The sequence below is a fragment of the Alternaria atra genome (genome assembly GCF_907166805.1).
Source record: "Alternaria atra isolate CS162 genome assembly, contig: 23, whole genome shotgun sequence".
NCBI lineage: Eukaryota > Fungi > Ascomycota > Dothideomycetes > Pleosporales > Pleosporaceae > Alternaria > Alternaria atra.
Genome location: NW_025091321.1, coordinates 4,238,315 through 4,256,843, shown reverse-complemented (window position 1 = coordinate 4,256,843; position 18,529 = coordinate 4,238,315). Strand labels below are relative to the sequence as shown.

General features: G+C 50.1%; 9 protein-coding genes across 9 annotated transcripts; 4 read left to right on the top strand and 5 right to left on the bottom strand.

Annotated features, from left to right (window-relative positions):
* Positions 1–533: 533 nt before the first annotated feature.
* Positions 534–1,058, top strand: ALTATR162_LOCUS4967 (uncharacterized protein; the record flags this gene model as incomplete). Its single annotated transcript, XM_043312583.1, has 3 exons — positions 534–591; positions 653–919; positions 970–1,058. The coding sequence occupies 3 exons, from the start codon at positions 534–536 to the stop codon at positions 1,056–1,058; spliced, it is 414 nt and encodes a 137-aa protein (XP_043168518.1).
* A 965-nt stretch (positions 1,059–2,023) lies between these two features.
* ALTATR162_LOCUS4966 (uncharacterized protein) lies at positions 2,024–3,038 on the bottom strand (the record flags this gene model as incomplete). Its single annotated transcript, XM_043312582.1, has 3 exons — positions 2,024–2,154; positions 2,337–2,801; positions 2,954–3,038. 3 exons carry the CDS (start codon positions 3,036–3,038, stop codon positions 2,024–2,026), a joined length of 681 nt encoding a protein of 226 aa, XP_043168517.1.
* Positions 3,039–7,385: 4,347 nt separating this feature from the next.
* ALTATR162_LOCUS4965 (uncharacterized protein) lies at positions 7,386–8,352 on the top strand (the record flags this gene model as incomplete). The annotated part of the gene is made up of 3 exons (XM_043312581.1): positions 7,386–7,955; positions 8,030–8,126; positions 8,180–8,352. 3 exons carry the CDS (start codon positions 7,386–7,388, stop codon positions 8,350–8,352), a joined length of 840 nt encoding a protein of 279 aa, XP_043168516.1.
* A 1,030-nt stretch (positions 8,353–9,382) lies between these two features.
* On the bottom strand, positions 9,383–9,703 carry ALTATR162_LOCUS4964 (uncharacterized protein; the record flags this gene model as incomplete). The annotated part of the gene is made up of 1 exon (XM_043312580.1): positions 9,383–9,703. One exon carries the CDS (start codon positions 9,701–9,703, stop codon positions 9,383–9,385), a length of 321 nt encoding a protein of 106 aa, XP_043168515.1.
* Positions 9,704–10,407: 704 nt separating this feature from the next.
* On the bottom strand, positions 10,408–11,730 carry ALTATR162_LOCUS4963 (uncharacterized protein; the record flags this gene model as incomplete). Its single annotated transcript, XM_043312579.1, has 2 exons — positions 10,408–11,566; positions 11,627–11,730. 2 exons carry the CDS (start codon positions 11,728–11,730, stop codon positions 10,408–10,410), a joined length of 1,263 nt encoding a protein of 420 aa, XP_043168514.1.
* A 794-nt stretch (positions 11,731–12,524) lies between these two features.
* ALTATR162_LOCUS4962 (uncharacterized protein) lies at positions 12,525–13,062 on the top strand (the record flags this gene model as incomplete). The annotated part of the gene is made up of 3 exons (XM_043312578.1): positions 12,525–12,774; positions 12,816–12,889; positions 12,949–13,062. 3 exons carry the CDS (start codon positions 12,525–12,527, stop codon positions 13,060–13,062), a joined length of 438 nt encoding a protein of 145 aa, XP_043168513.1.
* A 193-nt stretch (positions 13,063–13,255) lies between these two features.
* On the bottom strand, positions 13,256–14,511 carry ALTATR162_LOCUS4961 (uncharacterized protein; the record flags this gene model as incomplete). The annotated part of the gene is made up of 4 exons (XM_043312577.1): positions 13,256–13,501; positions 13,553–14,114; positions 14,172–14,425; positions 14,482–14,511. 4 exons carry the CDS (start codon positions 14,509–14,511, stop codon positions 13,256–13,258), a joined length of 1,092 nt encoding a protein of 363 aa, XP_043168512.1.
* A 735-nt stretch (positions 14,512–15,246) lies between these two features.
* Positions 15,247–16,699, bottom strand: ALTATR162_LOCUS4960 (uncharacterized protein; the record flags this gene model as incomplete). Its single annotated transcript, XM_043312576.1, has 2 exons — positions 15,247–16,264; positions 16,344–16,699. 2 exons carry the CDS (start codon positions 16,697–16,699, stop codon positions 15,247–15,249), a joined length of 1,374 nt encoding a protein of 457 aa, XP_043168511.1.
* A 209-nt stretch (positions 16,700–16,908) lies between these two features.
* Positions 16,909–18,240, top strand: ALTATR162_LOCUS4959 (uncharacterized protein; the record flags this gene model as incomplete). Its single annotated transcript, XM_043312575.1, has 4 exons — positions 16,909–17,209; positions 17,262–17,356; positions 17,405–17,989; positions 18,040–18,240. The coding sequence occupies 4 exons, from the start codon at positions 16,909–16,911 to the stop codon at positions 18,238–18,240; spliced, it is 1,182 nt and encodes a 393-aa protein (XP_043168510.1).
* Positions 18,241–18,529: the final 289 nt, after the last annotated feature.

Below are 18,529 nucleotides of genomic sequence, written 5' to 3'. Positions count from 1 at the left end.
ATCAGAAAGTTACTTACTAATCAAAACTCAACACCAATAATATGTCACTCCATCGATATTATCTACTGCCTAGCAACCTTATTAACTACCTTGCAAATCGCCCTGCTATTAGTACCTAATCAATCTAATTAATTAATTTAATTAAAAAGAGGGCTTTAATTTGTTCTTAATTAGAAAAACGCTATGGGCGAATTGATCTTGACTTGATTGAGCTTTTGATCAAGAATCAATCAAGTCAATCAAAAAACTTGCTTGTTGACATGTCTGGCAGCAGCGCAGTGGCCACCACGTCAACGGCCGCAGCTTTGATCGGTGTCAATGTCGGTGGATCTTCCTCGCCCCTTGTAGGAGTTAAGCTGTCATCCTCGACGTTGCTAGCTGTTCAAGTCGGCTCAGGGACTTTATCTGTCAAGGCCTCCACGATCACTGCGGCCCCCACAGCCTCCACAGCCACAGCTTCTACAGCTCTGCCGTCCACCTTCTCTGCTCCAGTCCAGGGGCAAGGTGTTCTCTCGCTCAACAACCTCCCCGCGATGCCAGCCGTGATCGACAAATCCTTCTCTGGCGTTCTTGGTAGTGTCTATGGCATTAGTGGGTGTTTAATGCTGCGCGTGAGCTTCGAAAGTGTTCGGTTGACTGATATGTTACCTAGTGTCTGGTGCATGCAATGCGCAATATCAGTGCAACATTACTGTGGCCGGTTCGATTTCGAATCTTCTTGTTGATGGCAACAACTACACTACGAGCAGCAGTGTGGCAGCATGGTGCGATGGTGGACGCTGCTACGGTGCTGCCAATGCGCCACTGACAGCGACGGCTCCATTCGTTATCACTTGTGATCAGCTTAGCGGTACGCAAGCTTGCTCTGCAACGATTTCAGGCGCCGCAAATGCTATCTTCACAAATGGAAAGTCACTTGGTAAGTTTTCGGTAATTCTTACACCGTGACTTGAAGCTAATCCAGTATAGAATTCTGGGGCTGGCTTACACCCGCCGGATACTGCCAAAATGGCGTATACACTGTGTCTATCAAAGCCGTTGGCGACCCGATGTACTAAGTACATTGAGTAAGATGTGCTAGTGAACTGGCTGGACGCAATCGAGAAACAAAGTGCAGAGGACGAGAGATCTTGCAGCGTGTTTGGTACTTGTCTATTAGGGTGTGTACACCCGCCTAGTGTCGCTCTTTCTTCGGAATGCATCACATTTCTATTCTTATTCGTGGCTAAATGCTTGGTCCCAGTATCAGCTAGTGCCTCTATTCTTTCCTTCTTGTTATTTTCTTCTTCCATAAGATACTTCCTTCCCAAGTCCATGTCCCATACATATTCCCGTCCCGTCGCAAAAGTCCACACCCCAAACCTCTGCACCACCCTTCCACCGGGGCTTTCGCACAACATTCCATTTTCCATCAAGAAATTCTCATCGTGATAAATTGCCGGAGCTGAATCTTCTGATGCCCAGCTTCCTCGATAGAGAAGCATGAGAGGAGGTTCGCAGATACTATGCGCATTTCTGCGTATGCGAAACTTGACATACACGTCAGTGAATCGTGTCAGGAAGATAACAAGAAATAAAGGGAAGAGCAAAGGCGTGCAAGGAAAGACAGCGGGATAGAAGCGGGTGTGAGTATATGGAAGATAGGCGAAATGAAGCAAACATACTTTTGTCCAATGCAATTATGCCGACCGTTGGAGAATAGGAAATAAGCATCCATACTGCGATAACACATTAGCGAATATCTACACTGGATAACACGTCGTATCTCCAGATCAACTCACTCTGGTTTCGGCACACTCCCCCTTTCCTCACCCTCCAGCCATTGTTCTGGCCAAAACCTGTCAGGCTCCGGCCAATACCTCGCATCCCGATGGAGCGCCCTATAACTGGCCGACACAATCGTGTAAGGCGGGATCTCAGTACCATTCACATTGGAACCTTGGTCTGGGGTACGGCGACCGAGTTCAGAGGCAATAGGGTTCATGCGCAAGTTTTCTTTGAGGCAGACTTCGAGGTAACGATATTATGGATCTGTTCCCACAGTTTTGGAGTCGAGGATAGGAGAAGAGGGGGAAAGAGGCGGAAGGGAGGCGAGGAGCTTGCCGAGGGCGCCGAAGGTTCGCGCGAGTTCGACGAAGAGGCATCCCATTGTTCCTAAGGGAAGGAGTTAGCTAATATAGATCAGGATGGAGAGTGTAGATTTAGAAGCCGGAAGGTGGGCGCTAAGGACTAAGAATTGGGAAAGGAGGTGGAGGGAGGTAATTTACCGGATGTGGTTTCCGAGCCAGCGAGAAGAAGTTCGGACATCCGATCGATGATATCCTGATTCGACATACGCTCTCCTGTATCTGGTCGCACACCCTCATCCAACATATGCTGTAAGACATCGATACGTTCCTCGTTCTTCGCTGCTCCTTCTGCTGCAGCGCGTTCATCAACGAGTTCGCAAATGGCAGTGGTCATCTCCGCGGGCCAATCAACCTCCCACTCAAACCCCACTCGCCTAAAAAACCTCTTCAGAAAGACCAACCCATACCTCCTCGCCTGCCCGTCAAAAACCGCATTGGGAATCCTACTCCACCGCCTATCCCTACCCGACAACATCTTGCTCGGATTGAAAATCTTGTCAATCTGGCCGAAGCCCTTGCCAAACGAGGATTCGCCCATGATATCCAGGGCGAGATGGTGTAGATCGCGCATGAGGTCTGTTTGGATGTTGCCGTAAGGGTTGGACTTGATGTCTTGGGCGATGGCCTTGTCAACTTCGGTGTAGTAGGTATCGAGCAAGGTGGATACGTAGGCTTTGAGAAGGAGTCTAGTTTGTCCACAGAGGAGACGGTGAAGGCTGGGTTAAGGAACTTCTTCAGGTTGCGGTGGGGGGTTGTGCGGCTATGGTAGTGGGCGTTAACCAACGCCATGTCGTCAACTGTAAATAAGGGATGTTGGTACTTACATCTCTCCGAAGAGGCCTGGACTGTTCCTGTCTCTTGATCAGTGTGCGCCATGGAGGGAGAGAGCTCCACTCCGCCAAGGTCCATGAACTCCCCGGCGCTCCAGGAGTTGAAGGAGGAGGATACATTAGTCCTATATAGGTAGTAACTAGACTTATTAGCGTTAGGTGGTAATGTTTTGGGACCTAAACTTGAGACAAACGTGAAACAGGACGCTAGCAATATCAACAATCGCACCTCATCCCTTCTTTTGCAATGTGCAACGTTAAATTTCTGTAACAATTACTACACCCTAACAAAATATATCTATTACCTAATGCCGCTATGCCTTCGAATACACTTGTATTAAGCCAGTGCGAACTTCCTAACACGTAATTCGACGCAGAACTGTCTAGTCGTCGCCCGTCCGGCTATGGCTTCACCGTATTTGATGAAGACGTTTCCCAGCTCAGCGAACTCGATTCTGAACAGGTGCCGGTGCCTACAGAGTACCAGCAGACGAACGCCGACTCGTATATAGCTGTTGCCGAGCCAGGGCATCTGTCAGATACTCCGTTCGACTACAGCTGGGTTGCATGGGAGTGCTACGGGATTAGAGGCTACACAAAGGCAGTGAATAGCGTCCGAAGGACAGCTTAGTAGTGGCGTTTTGGGGTGCCTCTTGCTAGCAAGTACACTAAAAAGGGATCGACGCAGGTGGTTAATGGCATACACTTCTTATGCCGTACTTGCCACACTACTGCGCTAACTCTTACTCGCCCTTTAAACGTTACAAACGGAAGCCAACACGCCCTTAAACACTTCCGGAACGTGCACTCTAAGTCGTACAAGGAGAACGTTAACGATCCCCTTAACGAGCTTGACAAAGCTAACGCTATAAGCTCCTCTTTTGACTTACACGATCCTGTACAGCAACGAATATACAACAGTATCGCGGAGTTATTCGACTCTAGTTTAATTAAGAAGGACATTATGCGTTAGGTAACCCTTAAGAGTATACCATTTAAGAAGCTACAGAGTCCCTACTTTCGGAAAATATTTAGCCGTATACACCCGTTAATTCAGGATTCTATTATCCTATCTAAGAAGGTAGCCCGCTAGTAGGTGTACACTAAGTTCGCTATGCACAAAGAGGAGGTACGAGAGATCTTAAAGAACGCGGCGAGTCGTGTCCACCTCTCCTTCGACCTCTAGACGTCACCGCGGCGTAAGGCAATTAATAGTGTTGTTGTAAACTTTGTAGACAATAGGGGGAAGTGCTAAACAGCTATGTTGGCATTCAAAGAGATGACTAATCATCACGATAGCAAGGCTATTGCTGCGAACGTTCTAGCGGTTATTAACGACTACGACCTGCGCGATAAGGTCGGTTTCTTCGTCCTTGACAACGCCTTAAACAACGATACTGCAGTTGCAATCCTTGGAGAGATGCTCCAGTTCGATCTAAAGGTCAGACGGCTGCGTTGTGTTAGTCATATACTTAACCTTATTGCCTAGCAGCTCCTGTTCGGTAGCGATTTCGAGAAGTTTGAGGGTAAGGTAGCTCGTGTAGCTAACTTACGAGAAGAGGTGAAGCTTTAGCGAGCTCAAGGGCCGATTGGAATAGTAGCAACAATCGTCCGATGGATAAACAAATCACTAGGGCGCGTAAAGAGGTTTGAGGATGCCTAGGGTAAGGTCTAGCGTAGGGAGAACCCAGAATCCAACTAACAGCCTCCTCCGCTACGGTTTAAGATAGATAATGCAACCTGGTACGTTCCTATCTCTTCTTTTTTTGTTGTAGTTGCGGAGATACACGTGTACAATTACTTCATCTTGGCACTTTGACATAAGACGGTAACTATATTAGCTATGTAGAACACTAAACTAATGTTTACTAGGTGGAATTTAACAAGAGATATGATCTATTGAGCAGTACAGCTCCGCAACTCTATTGAGCACTTTCTTGACCTTGAAATGGCTACTTACATGCACCTCGTGCGTCGCGGTAATAAGAAACCTATTAATGAACGCCTATCGGAATCAGTTACTCGCGTTATCTTCGACTAGCGCATGTTATCCGATGAATGGGCTATTCTCTAGGAGCTCCTCGCTATCCTCGACCCGATTAAAGCGTGCACAAAGAAGCTCGAAGGTCAACCGAGTGAGGAGTCCGCTACCAGTATTGCCGACGTGTACGACGTCCTCTCCCTTACCCTCCGCTAGCTTGAGAAGCTTAAGGTTAAGTATGCTAAGAGCTAGAAGGACTCCGCCTTTTGGGTAGCAATCGAACAAGCTTGGAGTAAGGCAATAGAGTATTACAATATACTTAACGAAACCCTTGTATACACTGCTGCTTTGCTGCTAGATCCGCGTCTGAAGTATTAGTACTTAGCGAAAGAATAGGGTGCGCAAGACGCTAAGTGTGGCGTAGAGGCAGTTAGGAGACTATGGGAGAAAGACTACAGGCATAACACCTCTCCTATCGACTTCTATAGCTCACGGCAAAGCTCCCTTGCTTTATCCTAGGACAGTGGGCTGCGCTAACCCCTGAGCGAACGCGATTGTAACGAGCGGCCCCGTAAGCGAATAAAGTACAGCAATATCAACGAGCTTATCAAACAGCAGCGACGTCTACCCCACCCACAAAAGATTGGTGACGAGCTGACGCTGTACCTCAAGGCTGAGCTCGAGACTGACGACGATCTCGTCTCCTTTCAGTACTAGCTCCGCCCAGCTGTTCGCGTTAAGTATCCTTCTCTTGCTCGCATGGCAATCGATATGCTGTCTATCCTAGCAATAAGCGCGGAGGCGGAGCGTATCTTTAGCTCTGCTGGTTTTACACTGAACTCTAGACGACGTCGACTACGCGAAGAGACTCTAGAAGCTATGCTATGCCTTACACACTAGAGCAAGCTTAGCCTTATAACCCTTGCTAAGCACCGTAGTGACGCAGTACGTGGTAACGAGATAGCGGAAGTACAATACGTATCAACTAGCAGTACTAGCAGCGAGGGGTTATGGGGCAATAGCGATGAAGGAGAGTAGCATAAAATGCGCTGGGAACCTACTATTAATCCACCCCATCTCCCTCCTTCGACAACTATCTAAATTATCTGAACTATCTACCTCTAAGCTTTACACCTGGGGGTGGTTTTAATGAAATAGCGATAGATTAAGTAGTATACATATAATATATTGTTCACCTCCTCTAACAATACTATGGTCCGTGCTCCCCGCGTTCTGATAGCAGCGGTGAGGTTAAGCTTTGCACAGCGTGCTAACCTACTCCTAATACGATTAGTGTAAGTGTGGGGTAAAAGCTTAGCAACTCCGTCAACTCCGGCGGAGCTCCATGGAGGCCAAGGAGGGAGGGAGTAAGGAGGGAGGCCAAGGAGTTCCCTCCATGGCGCACACTGCTCTTGATATCTCAGCATACATAGTAACTTTTGGCAAATCGATGGTAAGAAGAATCTGTTTCATAGCTCCCTTGTCCGAGATCTAGATCCGCCTTGGCCCCAAACGAATGACATCGCCGTACTGCTTGTACATCTTCTCAACATACTCATGGATCGTGCCGCGGGCGAAACGCCATCGGAGATGCATGGCCGTGTAGGGCGCATACCATGGCCCAGGGAAGCTTTCACGACCAGTCTTCTTCGTGACAGTTCTACACTAGGAAAGGGTGAGCACTACGACTAAGAGACTTGCGACTATGTTGCGCGGATGCGGCATCTCTGTGGACCTGTGGTGGAGAACTGGTCCTCAGAAAAGAGAGAGTCGACGTTCGGCATGGAATACCATGGGAAACTGGGAGTAGAGGCATTCATTGTGGATGATGGAGATCAGTGCGATAAAGATGATAGAAATGAAGTATTGTAATGCCAACTCAGCATGGAGAAGTACCGTCTTATAGTTATGGCGTTCGAATGATAGCTATCCCACTGTCAGTTCCACTGCAATTTCCTCTGTTCCAAGAACATCGTTAATCGCTGTAGTTTCAGTGCGAAGACTCTTAACTTCTTAAAGTCACGTTAAAGACCTCAGGCTCCGTGATGTAGTGTGATGCTGATAAACTTCCAGTGTTTAGCCTCATCAGCAGTGAGACGGGCCGCACCGGATAATATTGAAACTTTGTTAAGACAAGCTTCCAACGGTGGAAAGAAAAGGTCCGGAGAGACTGCGATGCTTCCCTGAAAGTTAAGCCCTATATGTGGTGGTCCAATTATGATACTTCGATGATCTTTTCCGTTGCATGGATGAACTCAAGCTTACCTTCCGCCTATGCGGAGGAGGTATATGGAGCTACATAGTAGTGATCCAGCTATGATTTTGGTGCCCTCTTGAAAAATCTCACTTCGCAAGCAGGCAGGTTTTCCTGTCATATCTCGAACCGCCGATATACTTTCATCACCAATACCCCGTGTTTGATTCACAGCGTCGTATTCTCCAGTCATGACTCAAGGAAGAATCCTCCTTACCGGCGTCACAGGCTACATCGGGGGCAGTGTGCTTCATCAATTGCTTCTCAGCAAACATCCAGCAATCAAAGACGCTGAGATCGCGTGTCTAGTTCGGGATCAGGAAACAGTTGCGCAGCTTCACGCTGCCTTCGGTCACAGGCTCAAGGTTGTGGGCTTCGAAGGCTTGGAAGACGCTGAGCGCCTTGTTGAGATAGCAAGTCAATACAATGTCATCTTCAACATGACGCTGAGCTATCATCTCGCCAGCGCGTTAGCCTTCATCAAGGGCCTTTCCTCACGCCGGGAGTCCACTGGCAGAAACGTTTGGATGGTCCACACTTCGGGTGTCTCGAACCTTGCTGATCAACCGCTTTCGGGACTTCACGTTGAGTCCAATCCGGATCTTGAATTCGACAACTCGAAGGACGACATCTACGTTTATGGGAAGGCGCGCAACAGTAAAAAGAGGTACATTCAGCGAACGACTGACTTAGGCATGATTGACGCTGGGCTCGAGTCAGGGGTAACGACTGTCGTCCTCATGTCTCCCTTGATCTACGGGGTGAGTAACTACTCCTCGTAATCTGCTAAGCCCGATGGTATTCAATTATGGTCCACTTTGGCTCGGGCTTATAGAACAAGCGTAGTCTGCAAGTGACTCGATTGGTCCAAGCGGCGATTTCTGAAGGACAAGCCATCGTTGTTGGTGACGGCAAGGGCGTTTGGGATAATGGTACTTCTAACGCCGAAACTTAGTTACAGATTTACATTGACCTTATGCTCTAGTTCATATCGAGGACCAGGCAGAACTATACGAGCTGATACTTAAACCGATTTTGTCAAAGGATGGCGCTTCTCTTCCAACGGGCAAGCAAGGCATAGTTTTTAGCGCACATCGGCGTCACATGTGGTTAGAGGTGTCGCAGGCAGTTACAGATGCTGCATCGAAGGCAGAATAGTCAAGAGTAAGACCGTGAGGATTGTTAGTCTCGCCGATGGAGCTAAGCTCCGGACTGGTGGTCTGGAGCAAGTTGATGATTCGAGGTTCGGAAGCACTTGTCGAACCCGCAGTGAGATCGCAAAGAGGTTGGGCTGGTGCCCCAGAGCTAGAGTCGAGGCATGGGAGCGAGGCTTCGTGGAAGAGATTAGTGCGCTATCGAAGTTATGAAATGACTCGATGAATGCTGAGGCTAGTCAGTTCGAGTTTGGCTATGTGGATCCTTGTAGAATACAAGCTTGCCCACATAATACAAGATGTTGTCGAAAATGAGAGATTTGTCTGTCTTTATGCCGTACCTGCGACGCACAGCCACGCCAGAAACTGAAGCGTAGCCGAAAGTTCGATTGGCTACGTCAGTTGACCGCAGAGCAGCATCAGTCCATGCGTGCTCTAAAGTTCGTCGATCAGGTCCGCAAGGATCTGATGCGAAGAATAGGCGTACGGCCTCACTCACGACGCCCGCCGAAATCTAGAATATAGTTTGGATGACGATATGGAAGCTTCAAGGCAGGGAATTACCGAAGACGCTACGTGTTTTCGGAGCTAGCTTTAGAATCTGGATCACTGGGGGTGGCTGATGTACAGTGATCCTTAGCGGCTCTTCACCACTCGTCGTTTCCTAGTCGCGACCATGCTCGAACTACAGGATACAACGCTGCATCGGGCTGAAATTTAGGCCTGTTCCTTTTCACTGCTGACGTTATCGATCGAGAGACATCCGATTGATGATGCACCGCCCAATCGATGGACGGACGCTGAGCAATACTCCGACAGCTGATTCAAGAAGGAAAACTGCATGCGCAATGGCTTTTTTTGTTATGGTGGTTGCAGTAGTACTGCAGACTGAACGATTATTGAGCAATACGACCTACGAGGATACATGATGCACAACATCAGTAGAAATTCAGGTTTATTGCCTTAGTGTAAGCTTGATACGACTCGCTATCGAGCTATAATAACCATAGGCAGGCCTGTGTACTCGAATATGACTAAGCTAAAGTGAACTCGTCTAGATCGATGTCTCCGGGCTGTTCATCAGGAAGAGGCACAAGCCTTGTCTGTGCAGTCATCGCATCTAGCTGCGCTTGAGTAACGACCCTGGCGGTTATGTTTACACCTGTGTTTGAGAGCACAGTTTGAAGTTCCTCGTTCGCAGTTCCCTGTTCAGCGTCCGATATGCTTTCTCTCCCAGCGCCCTGGCGCATGCGAACGACAAATCTTGCCATCTTGGGGGCATGCTTGTCCACAATGATGTATCCGAGTGTGAGAAATGTGCCCACAGTGTCCCATTCTGCTGCTGCGCTTGCCATCGTGACAATTAGTCAAGTTCAGCTGCTGGAGACCAGTTAAAATCTAGGACATATAAGGGTTATCTGAAGAACTCGCCTGTTCAAAGTCGATTGTGTAGTGGTAATAGACGTTGGGGTGCCGGTTGATAGTCTTGTTTTCAGTACGTATCCTCTGCGATGGTTTGAAACGGTAGTGAAGTTCTGATCGCAACCAACCATCTAGGCGATCCACGCTCTTAACCAGTTGCTCAGGAAGCCACCGTGGTAGTAGTGACGTGGCGCATGGTTTCTGCCTCACCCATCCATTGGCTTCAGCCTAGACGCCATTATATTCGGAGAATGGAAATGCAAGCCTTCTCTGCAAGAGCACGTCAAGCTGATACCAGTGCTTACTTGCAGCTTTACCGGAATACTAGCCTGGTGGTAATCGCGTAGCGCATATAGCAGTGATTGGCAAGAGCTTTGTGGTCACCAGAATAAGCCGATATGTGGCACCATTGAGAATATAAATCTAAACAGTGTTGTTGGTGGAGGAGCCAAACCTGCATGGATGGCGTTCGTGATAAGGGCGCTGACCACAAGGCTGAAGAGACTTTGACGTACATTTTCGTGTCGAAGGTGGGCATTGGGGGTATATTGCGTCCTGCTAGTATTGGCCCATCCAAACCGGGAATGTGACGACATGAAAAAGGAACATTCGCTGCGCATGCGTATGCGAATCTGCCTCAACGGCCACGGCCTCTCCCTCTACCCCTCCCTCTGCCGCCTCCCCTCCCCCTACCTCCGCCCTTCCCCCTCGGCGCCGATCTCTCATAAATCTTGACCTCCTCAAACGGAGTGTCCGCAACCCTTAGGTAGCTCGGTATACCGTTATCCACCACCGCCAGCACCACGTTCCTGCATCCGTGCTTCAGCCTCTGGTTCGGGTGACCATCCTCTTTTGGTCTGTCCTCCGGCACCTGCGCCATAAGGTCATTTAGCTGTGCGCTTGTTGGTATGGGCGTTGTGCGCGCATCAACAACGCATATGCGGAAGTCTGGTGGTCCGCGAGCGGATTTCTTGAATCGCGCTGTGGTGCGGTAGACGTCGAAGTGGACGCGATATGGGTTGTCCGCGGAGGGGGGAAGCATGAAGGACGGAGGGGCTGAGCGGTCGTGAGTGGGTATCAGCTTGAGGAGGCGGTAGACATCGTTGTAGCTGCGGTACAACCCGGGCTTGATGAGCGGTCCGAAGGCGAGGGTCTCGGCTGAGATTGAGTGTTCAGGCTGGCTTAATCGCCGCCATATCTCGGAAAAGAAGCGCGTGATGATTCCCGGCCCTGATGCTGTCTGCTCCTCTGCCTTCGCTGGTGCTTGTAAAATCTCCCCTCTATCATCGTCCCATGTCCCTGTCCTGAAGATGACATATCCCGATCTTTTAAGTCCGGCGTAGACGTTGTACATCTCCAATGTCAGCTTCCCACCGACACCACTCTCAAACCCAATGAAAGCGGCATACGCCGATTGCAGACTCATCGGTGCTCCATCTTCTGTTCTGTATACCGTCTTGTCGCCCATCTCCCGTTTTACAGGCCACCGAACATCCAACGTTCCTCTTTCGAGCAAGAACAATGCTTCTTCCGGTAGCAGCCATTCTCTCCCTCCTTTGTTCGTTCCTATCGTCTGGAAGTGCTGTGAGCGGACTTTGTCGACGCATGCCATGTTGCGCTCTGGGTCGTACATGGCTAGGATGTGGCCCTTTTGCGTGTGCGTACGCTGCCACGAGAGGACGCCGTGCATGGCCCGGCGCGAGGCCTCGAGTGTGTCAAGTTGGAGGTTCGTTTCATGACTCTCAAAGTCCTTTTCTCCGCGTTTCGGTAGTGTAGGGTGTGCGCTGTCTTGTGCGCTATGGAAATTATGTCAGCGATTTGAAGAAAGGTGAGAGAATGAGCATGTGAATGCGTACGTGAGTTTGTCGAGTTTAAGGAAATCCTGCGCTTCTTCCGTAGGATCATAATCGGCAGCGTCTGGTGCGCGCAGGTGCGAGACATCTTCTTCTTCGTCGGCCATTGTTATATAGGTGGAGTCGCGACGGAGTGCACGAGCTGGAGGTTTGGTGGGGAAGATTTGGACATTGGAAAGTTGCGACAAGGATCCATGACTCCCGCGGCGGCCCTTTGCGCTAGTGCCGGCTGAGATCTCGCCTATGGTTACCCTATCATCACGACAACAGTATCAACTTTTGCTCTTCACGCTCAAGCCCTGATGGAACCCATCGCTACGAGTCTAACAATCGTACTAAGTCCTCAAAAAAATGCCCAAAGTTCAGTATCCAGAGGTACGCGATGTCTAGTTCTTGTAGATTGCTGATGGCAGAAGCCTTGGGTAGGTCAGCGACCATTTAAAGTCTTCTGATATGATCCTTCACGGCGAACAGTTTCTCAAGTTACAGCCAATAATCCTTAGCAGGTCTTCGGCTCGTTACAATAGATACAGCATGTCTGTGGGTATTATGCGTTGCGCAGATTGTTGTTGACAGCCTTATGCCACGTCGCCTCCTGATTTGGGGAATGTCTGACCACGCCGCAGCAGCGCTGCACACTCTCCTGTATAGATCATGCCACAAAGAGGGGTACAGACGCCTGTACGACATATGCTGCAGTACAACTCATAGAAGTGCGGGGCAGGACATTTGACATCAGGATTCGAGCAAAACAACATTTGCTTGACACTTCGCCTTTTAAGCTGTTGTCTTATCACCTACATGGTAGCAGACAAGTCCGCCCCCTCCAATTCCATCCTCTCTTCGGTACAATCCGTCCTACGACGAGAATATCACTACACCAACCGAGCGTCTTCCTAAGATGGCCAAGAAGAAAGGTCCACCCAGTCCCTCCCGCATGTTCCCATCTCTACACCAAGAGGTTGCAAGTGCGGTGTCCGAACACATACCGTCACTTCAATTTCATGAGGAAAACACCGACGAAGGTACTACGCAAACCTACTCAACATTTGTCATGGCCGACTTCAAATGTCATTACAACACTTGTCCATCCCGTGGTTGGAAGTGGTCAAGCGGAAAAGTGACAATACTGATACGCGAGTACGCGAATGGTAGCTACAACGCTGAGGTGTTCAAACAACGCTGCAAGCAGTGCAACAAGCTGGGAACTATGAAATTGGACAAGACTTGTTACGTCGAGCGAGTTGCATACAGACTTTTGGTATGGTACGGTGTTCCCCTGGAGCAACCGGGTCATGGATCGAAGGTAACCAAACCCCACAAAGAACATCTTTGTGAAGGGTGCAAACGAGGAATCTGCCGAGAGTCTAGTGATGCAAAGTTGTTGGGAAGATTCCAGGGTTTACGCTTGTAGGGCTGTGGTACTTCAGCAGTTGTGATAGCTACTTCGAGTCATACAAAAATGAGAATATCAACACTCTTACCGCTGTCTCACTAGCCTAGTCGCTTGCAGCTCACGGGTACATCAGCAAGAAGCACGGTAAAATCTTCGTAAGAGCGGAGTAATAGCTTTATTGAGGGCTAGAAAGACTTCCTACAGAATAGTACCTGCAGATCTGGTCCCTGCAAACTCTAGATGGCAGAGCTCGATGGCAAATCAGAAGCACTCGCCTTCTGCTTGGGCGCCTGCGCATCGAGCGGCACATTCAAGCCCAGACGCTCACGAGTGGTGTAAGTAGCAATACCGCCGTTCGTGTCCGCCTCAGTGACGAGCTCCTTGCGACGGGTATCGACAAGCAGTCGGATAAGGTCTGGTCGCATGTAATGACCAGAGAAATCGGCCAGCGCCTTGGTTAAGTGGCATTCACTGAGATCAATCTACACCATGTTAGCTCACCATCAGAATAGTTCCCAGCGATGAGAACTTACGTCTACAAAAAGTAGACCATCAAAGTCCTTGTCAGGCTTGCACACGAGCGTACCATCTGGCTTATAGATGCGCGCGTGGCCGTTGTACGTCGAAGGATCGGTTTCAGGTTCGACACCTTCTGGGGTTGTCTTCTTCAATCCTTCCACACTCAGTCTCTGGAAAGGAGCCAAAGTCCACGTGCCGGTCTCAATGGCATATGCCGGCGTGACCAAGTCGGAAGCAGGGTCTGCGACATTAGTTGCAGGGTCAGGGTACTTCAGGGTCTCTTTTCCAGGATACACAGGCCAGGCGGCGATGTGGATCTGCTCCCCTTCGGAGACGTTGAGGGCTTTGAGGAAGGGGTTCATGTTCTCCCAGCAGTTGAGCTGGCCGAGACGGCCGAGTTCGGTGGGGGTTACGGATTTGAATGTGTCGCCTGCACCGTCTCCGTAGACGAGCTTTTCGACGTGCGTGGGCTTGATCTTGCGGCGGTGGTTGATCACTTCGCCCGTAGGATCGATTAGAGCTTGTGCGAGGTACAGTGTCGCATGGTCGATCTCGGAGAATCCTAGGGAGACATAGCTGTGTGCGAGATTAATTTTACATTACTTGGGATGTCCAAGGTTGGAGTAAACGTACATCTGGTTGTCCCTCGCTGCACGGCGAATACGTCGGAACTCCTCCGAATCCATGGGCAAGGAGTTCTCACGGTACGACTTCAGCATTGGGAGCGATTGCTGGTAGTTGACCTTCCACATCCAGTACGGGTAGCCTGGGATCCAGACTTCTGGGAAGGCAATGAGCTTGCATCCTGCTGCGCCGGCTTCATTGATGAAGTTAATGGTCTTTTGAATGCCGGCTTCGAGGTCGAACCAGCATGGCTCGGAGGTGACCTATAGGGAACTTGATCAGATGGAATCTTGTGGATAAAACGACTATGAGGACTTACGCAAGCAGCCTTGTACTTGGTAAGAGGCATGGTGATGAATCTTCTGATGCGAAGTGAAGAGTTGTATGTTTGTGGAGTAGATGAAAGTCAAATGTATGATGATTGATGTCTAAAGTCGAGGGCTACCTCCAACTCTTATATACCCAGACCGTGATGTATGACCCCTCTCTCATGGTTACACAACGTTTGCTTTGCGTCTGGCAACCCTCCTCGATACCCATAGTTTGTCAGTGTCAGTAACAGGAGCAGCTTCCCTGCTACCTCCTTGCTGCCGGTTAATTGACGTGCTTCATCGAACATGGTGTGATTCTGCCGCAGTCAAACACGAATGAGAGCACGGAGAGTAACTGTAGCGACCGGATGGTACATGACCGTACATCAAAACAGTGGACTGATGTTAGACATCGACGTCGATGCCTCGTTGCTAGCGTTGATACTGCACATGCCGTAGATGCCGTGACCCAGTCTTAGCGGCATTGTGACGGCGCAGGTCGGCAAGTCGCCGCGTCGCGTCCTGTATCACCCGAATCATCGCCGCAGCTGATGTAATGCGTGTTTGACTTTGATAGAAAGGCCGATGAAGAGGCGATCTAGTTTGCGACGTTCTCCAAGCATCTGGTTGATGGCTCGCGCAAGGTTGAGCACGGAATCTTAGTGGGCACCCTCGATCATTGTCGAGAACTTGGCAGACCAGACGGATAAAAAGGGGACAAAACGGAAGATTACATGTTGAATTCTTTCAATCTTCAATGCTAGACACCAGGTCTATGCCTTGATGTTCGCTGGCTGCTTGAAGTATTTACTAGGAATGAAAGGCATCTTGGTCACGACAGCCTTCCTCTTCCTACCACGAACGACAACTTCAACTTCAGTACCCGCTTTATGCATACCATCCTTGATGTAGCCCATGGAGATATTCTTCTTCATTGTAGGCGAAGGGCAGCCAGAGGTAATAGTGCCAATCTTCTCGCCAGCCTCATCAACAATCTCAGCACCCTCTCTAGCAGGCGATCCCTCTATGATGAGACCAACGCGGCGCCGTGACACACCGCCGCCTTCCGACTTCTTCTTCAGTTGCTGCAGGATGATGGAGTCACCATGGAAGCCGCCTTTTGCACGGCGATCCTTGCCGATGATCCAGGATAGTCCGGCCTCGACTGGCGTGGTCGTGTCATCGAGGTCGTGGCCGTACAAGCACATGCCCGCCTCCAGTCTTAGGGTATCACGCGCTCCAAGGCCTGCAAACCGCAGCTCATCTTTGGCAGAGTCGAGCAAGAACTGGGTGACCGCTTCGGTGGCGTATGCAGGAATACTAATCTCGAAACCGTCCTCACCTGTGTATCCGCCCCGGCTTACGAGCACTTCGGCATCGGTACCTTTGATGACGGCGTTGGCGCATTGGCCAAAGTACAGCGTTTCGAGATCCTTCTTGGACTTGTCGTCTAGTACACGGGAGAGTATCTCAGCGGACAACGGACCCTGGAGAGCGATAAGACCCTGTCCATCAAGTATGTTCCACTCTACTGGTTGGTCGGGGTGTGCATCCTTCCAAGCTTCCAATTGCGCCTTGAAGTAGGCTGTATCCTTTTCCCTGCAGCCAGCATTGGTGACGACGTAGAATCGATCAGCCAGACGTGTGACGACGGTATCATCGACAATACCGCCTGTAGAATGTAGCAGCGTAGATAGCGTAGACTGGCGTTCGGGCAATGAAGACAGCGAGGACGGTGTGATACTTTCGAGGAAGGCTTCGGCACCAGGCCCAGAAAAGTGGTGCTGGACCCTGAATGAATTAGCACAAGGAACGTGATTCGGGTGATTGACCACAAGCAAGTTCAAGTAATTACGTCGCTATAACTTACATGTGCCCAACGTCGAACAGGCTGGCCTTTTCTCGTGTCCAGTTGTGAGAGTCGATAATGCTCATATCGCTGTACTGGACTGGCATAGCATATCCACCAAAGGGCACAAACTTTGCGCCATACTTGCTGTGAAGCTCATACAAGCCAGTCTTTCCCAGTGGCTCATTTGCAGTTTCGGAGGAAGCATACCGGGCCTGTTGCTGCGATAGTCGTGTGAGCTCGCGGGGACGTGGGGCTGGAGTCGCGCGTGTTCTTGTGGAGTAATTCGCGACCCGTGAACATTCTGGTCTCCAAATCCGCGGCGCAAGGCCAGTGACCACTGGGCGCAACGCAGTAACAGCTTTTTTCGAGGCCATTTTGTGTGGATGAGGGAGGAATTCTGTTGTTTCGCTGCTGGACGGGTACTCACGGCGCTCTATATAAGACACCAATGACGGCAGCTTGAAGCACCCTAGGCCGCGACTAGGCCCAAGCTCCCCCGACTGGATTCCATCCACCAAAACGGCCATCGTTCCCATAACCGCCTATATCGCGCCCCGGTCGCCCCAAACAAATCGCAGCAACCATGTCCAAGGGGAGCAAGTACCTACTGGTGTCGCTGCCGACGTCTATCTCGCCCTCGAACCACGCCGAGGAGGCCTTAACAGCTCTACGCTCTACTGTCACCAATGACGTGGGGAACACGTCCCCGTTCGCGATACCCAACTTCAAGATCGGAACCCTAGATGCACTGGTCCAGCAGGCCGATGATCTTTCCAAGCTCAATAATGCGTGCGAGGCGGTGGTAGCCAAGGTGGGCGACAGCCTCAGGCAGATACTAGACGGCGATGAGGGCAAGATACAACAACAGAAGACGATAAACGACAGTATGTTGAACTGGCAGTATGTGATTGGCGGCTAGCAGCTCACATGATGTAGAGCCTGTTGATCAGTACCTGCGCAATTTCCAATGGAACAAGGTCAAGTACCGGGCAGACAAGCCCATTGCAGACCTCATAGACGCCTTGCAAAAGGTAAGCGCATAATCGCTACGGCGCGAATTTGGCTAATGACGTGGACAGGAGATCCAAGGTGTCGACAACGACGTCAAGTCCAAGATGAGCCAGTATAACCAAACCAAAGGCGCCCTTCAAGCCGCCGAGCGAAAACGCACAGGAAACCTCGCGACCAAGTCCCTCGTCAACGTCGTAAACCCCAAAGCCATCGTCCGCGATTCGGAATACCTTGACACGCATCTCATCGCTGTCCCGAACAACAACGTGAAGGACTTCTATAAGGAGTACGAAGAACTATGTCCGATGGTTGTCCCCCGCTCCGCCAACGAGCTTGCCCAAGATTCAGAGTTCACATTGTTCGCTGTGACTACGTTCAAGAAGCATTCCACGGAGTTTGTGCACAAGTGCAGAGAGAAGCGGTGGACACCAAGAGACTACCAGTACAAGGAGGGTAACAAGGAAGAGGAAGCCAAGGAGGCAGAGCAATTAGCCAAGGACGAGAAGAAGCTGTGGGGTGAGGCATTACGGCTGGGTCGCACAGGCTATAGCGAAAGCGCCATGATCTGGATCCATGTCCTGGCACTGAGAGTGTTTGTCGAGACAGTGCTGCGATACGGTTTACCACTCGACTTCGTATGCGGCATAGTTCAGGTGAGTTCGACGTACCAAGGCGCTCATCGTATATATACTAACTTGGCCAGACCGACGCAAAGTCAGCTAAGAAAGCAAAGACAAACCTCGATGCGGCCTACTCATACCTTGGCGGCAACGCCTTTGGCCGCGACAGCAAAGGTCGGATCCAGAAGGACGACCAGGCTCTGTCAACTGATATGGCACAAGCTGGACAGATGGGCGACCAAGAGTACACGGCGTATGTCTACTATGAGTTTGAGGTGCTATAGTATGCTGTCGGAGCAGCAATGAGCGTTTGATCGGGAATGAGCATGATTTTGATCGTGTCTGCGTGAGGTAGACTTGCATTTGGAGTCTTGTAGATAGCTTTCTAAGAAGGCACAATGAGAAACACACTACACGTTAGGGCTGTCTAGTCCGATGGTCGGACAGTGCTACCTGGTAGCGACTTGGGAGTTTCGAGGATTGAGTAAGGCGACAACTTCCATGTCACTGCATCGGTTCAACACTTTCTACTCTTCGAACCCAATAAGCTCATTCGAAATCTTCCACAACTTC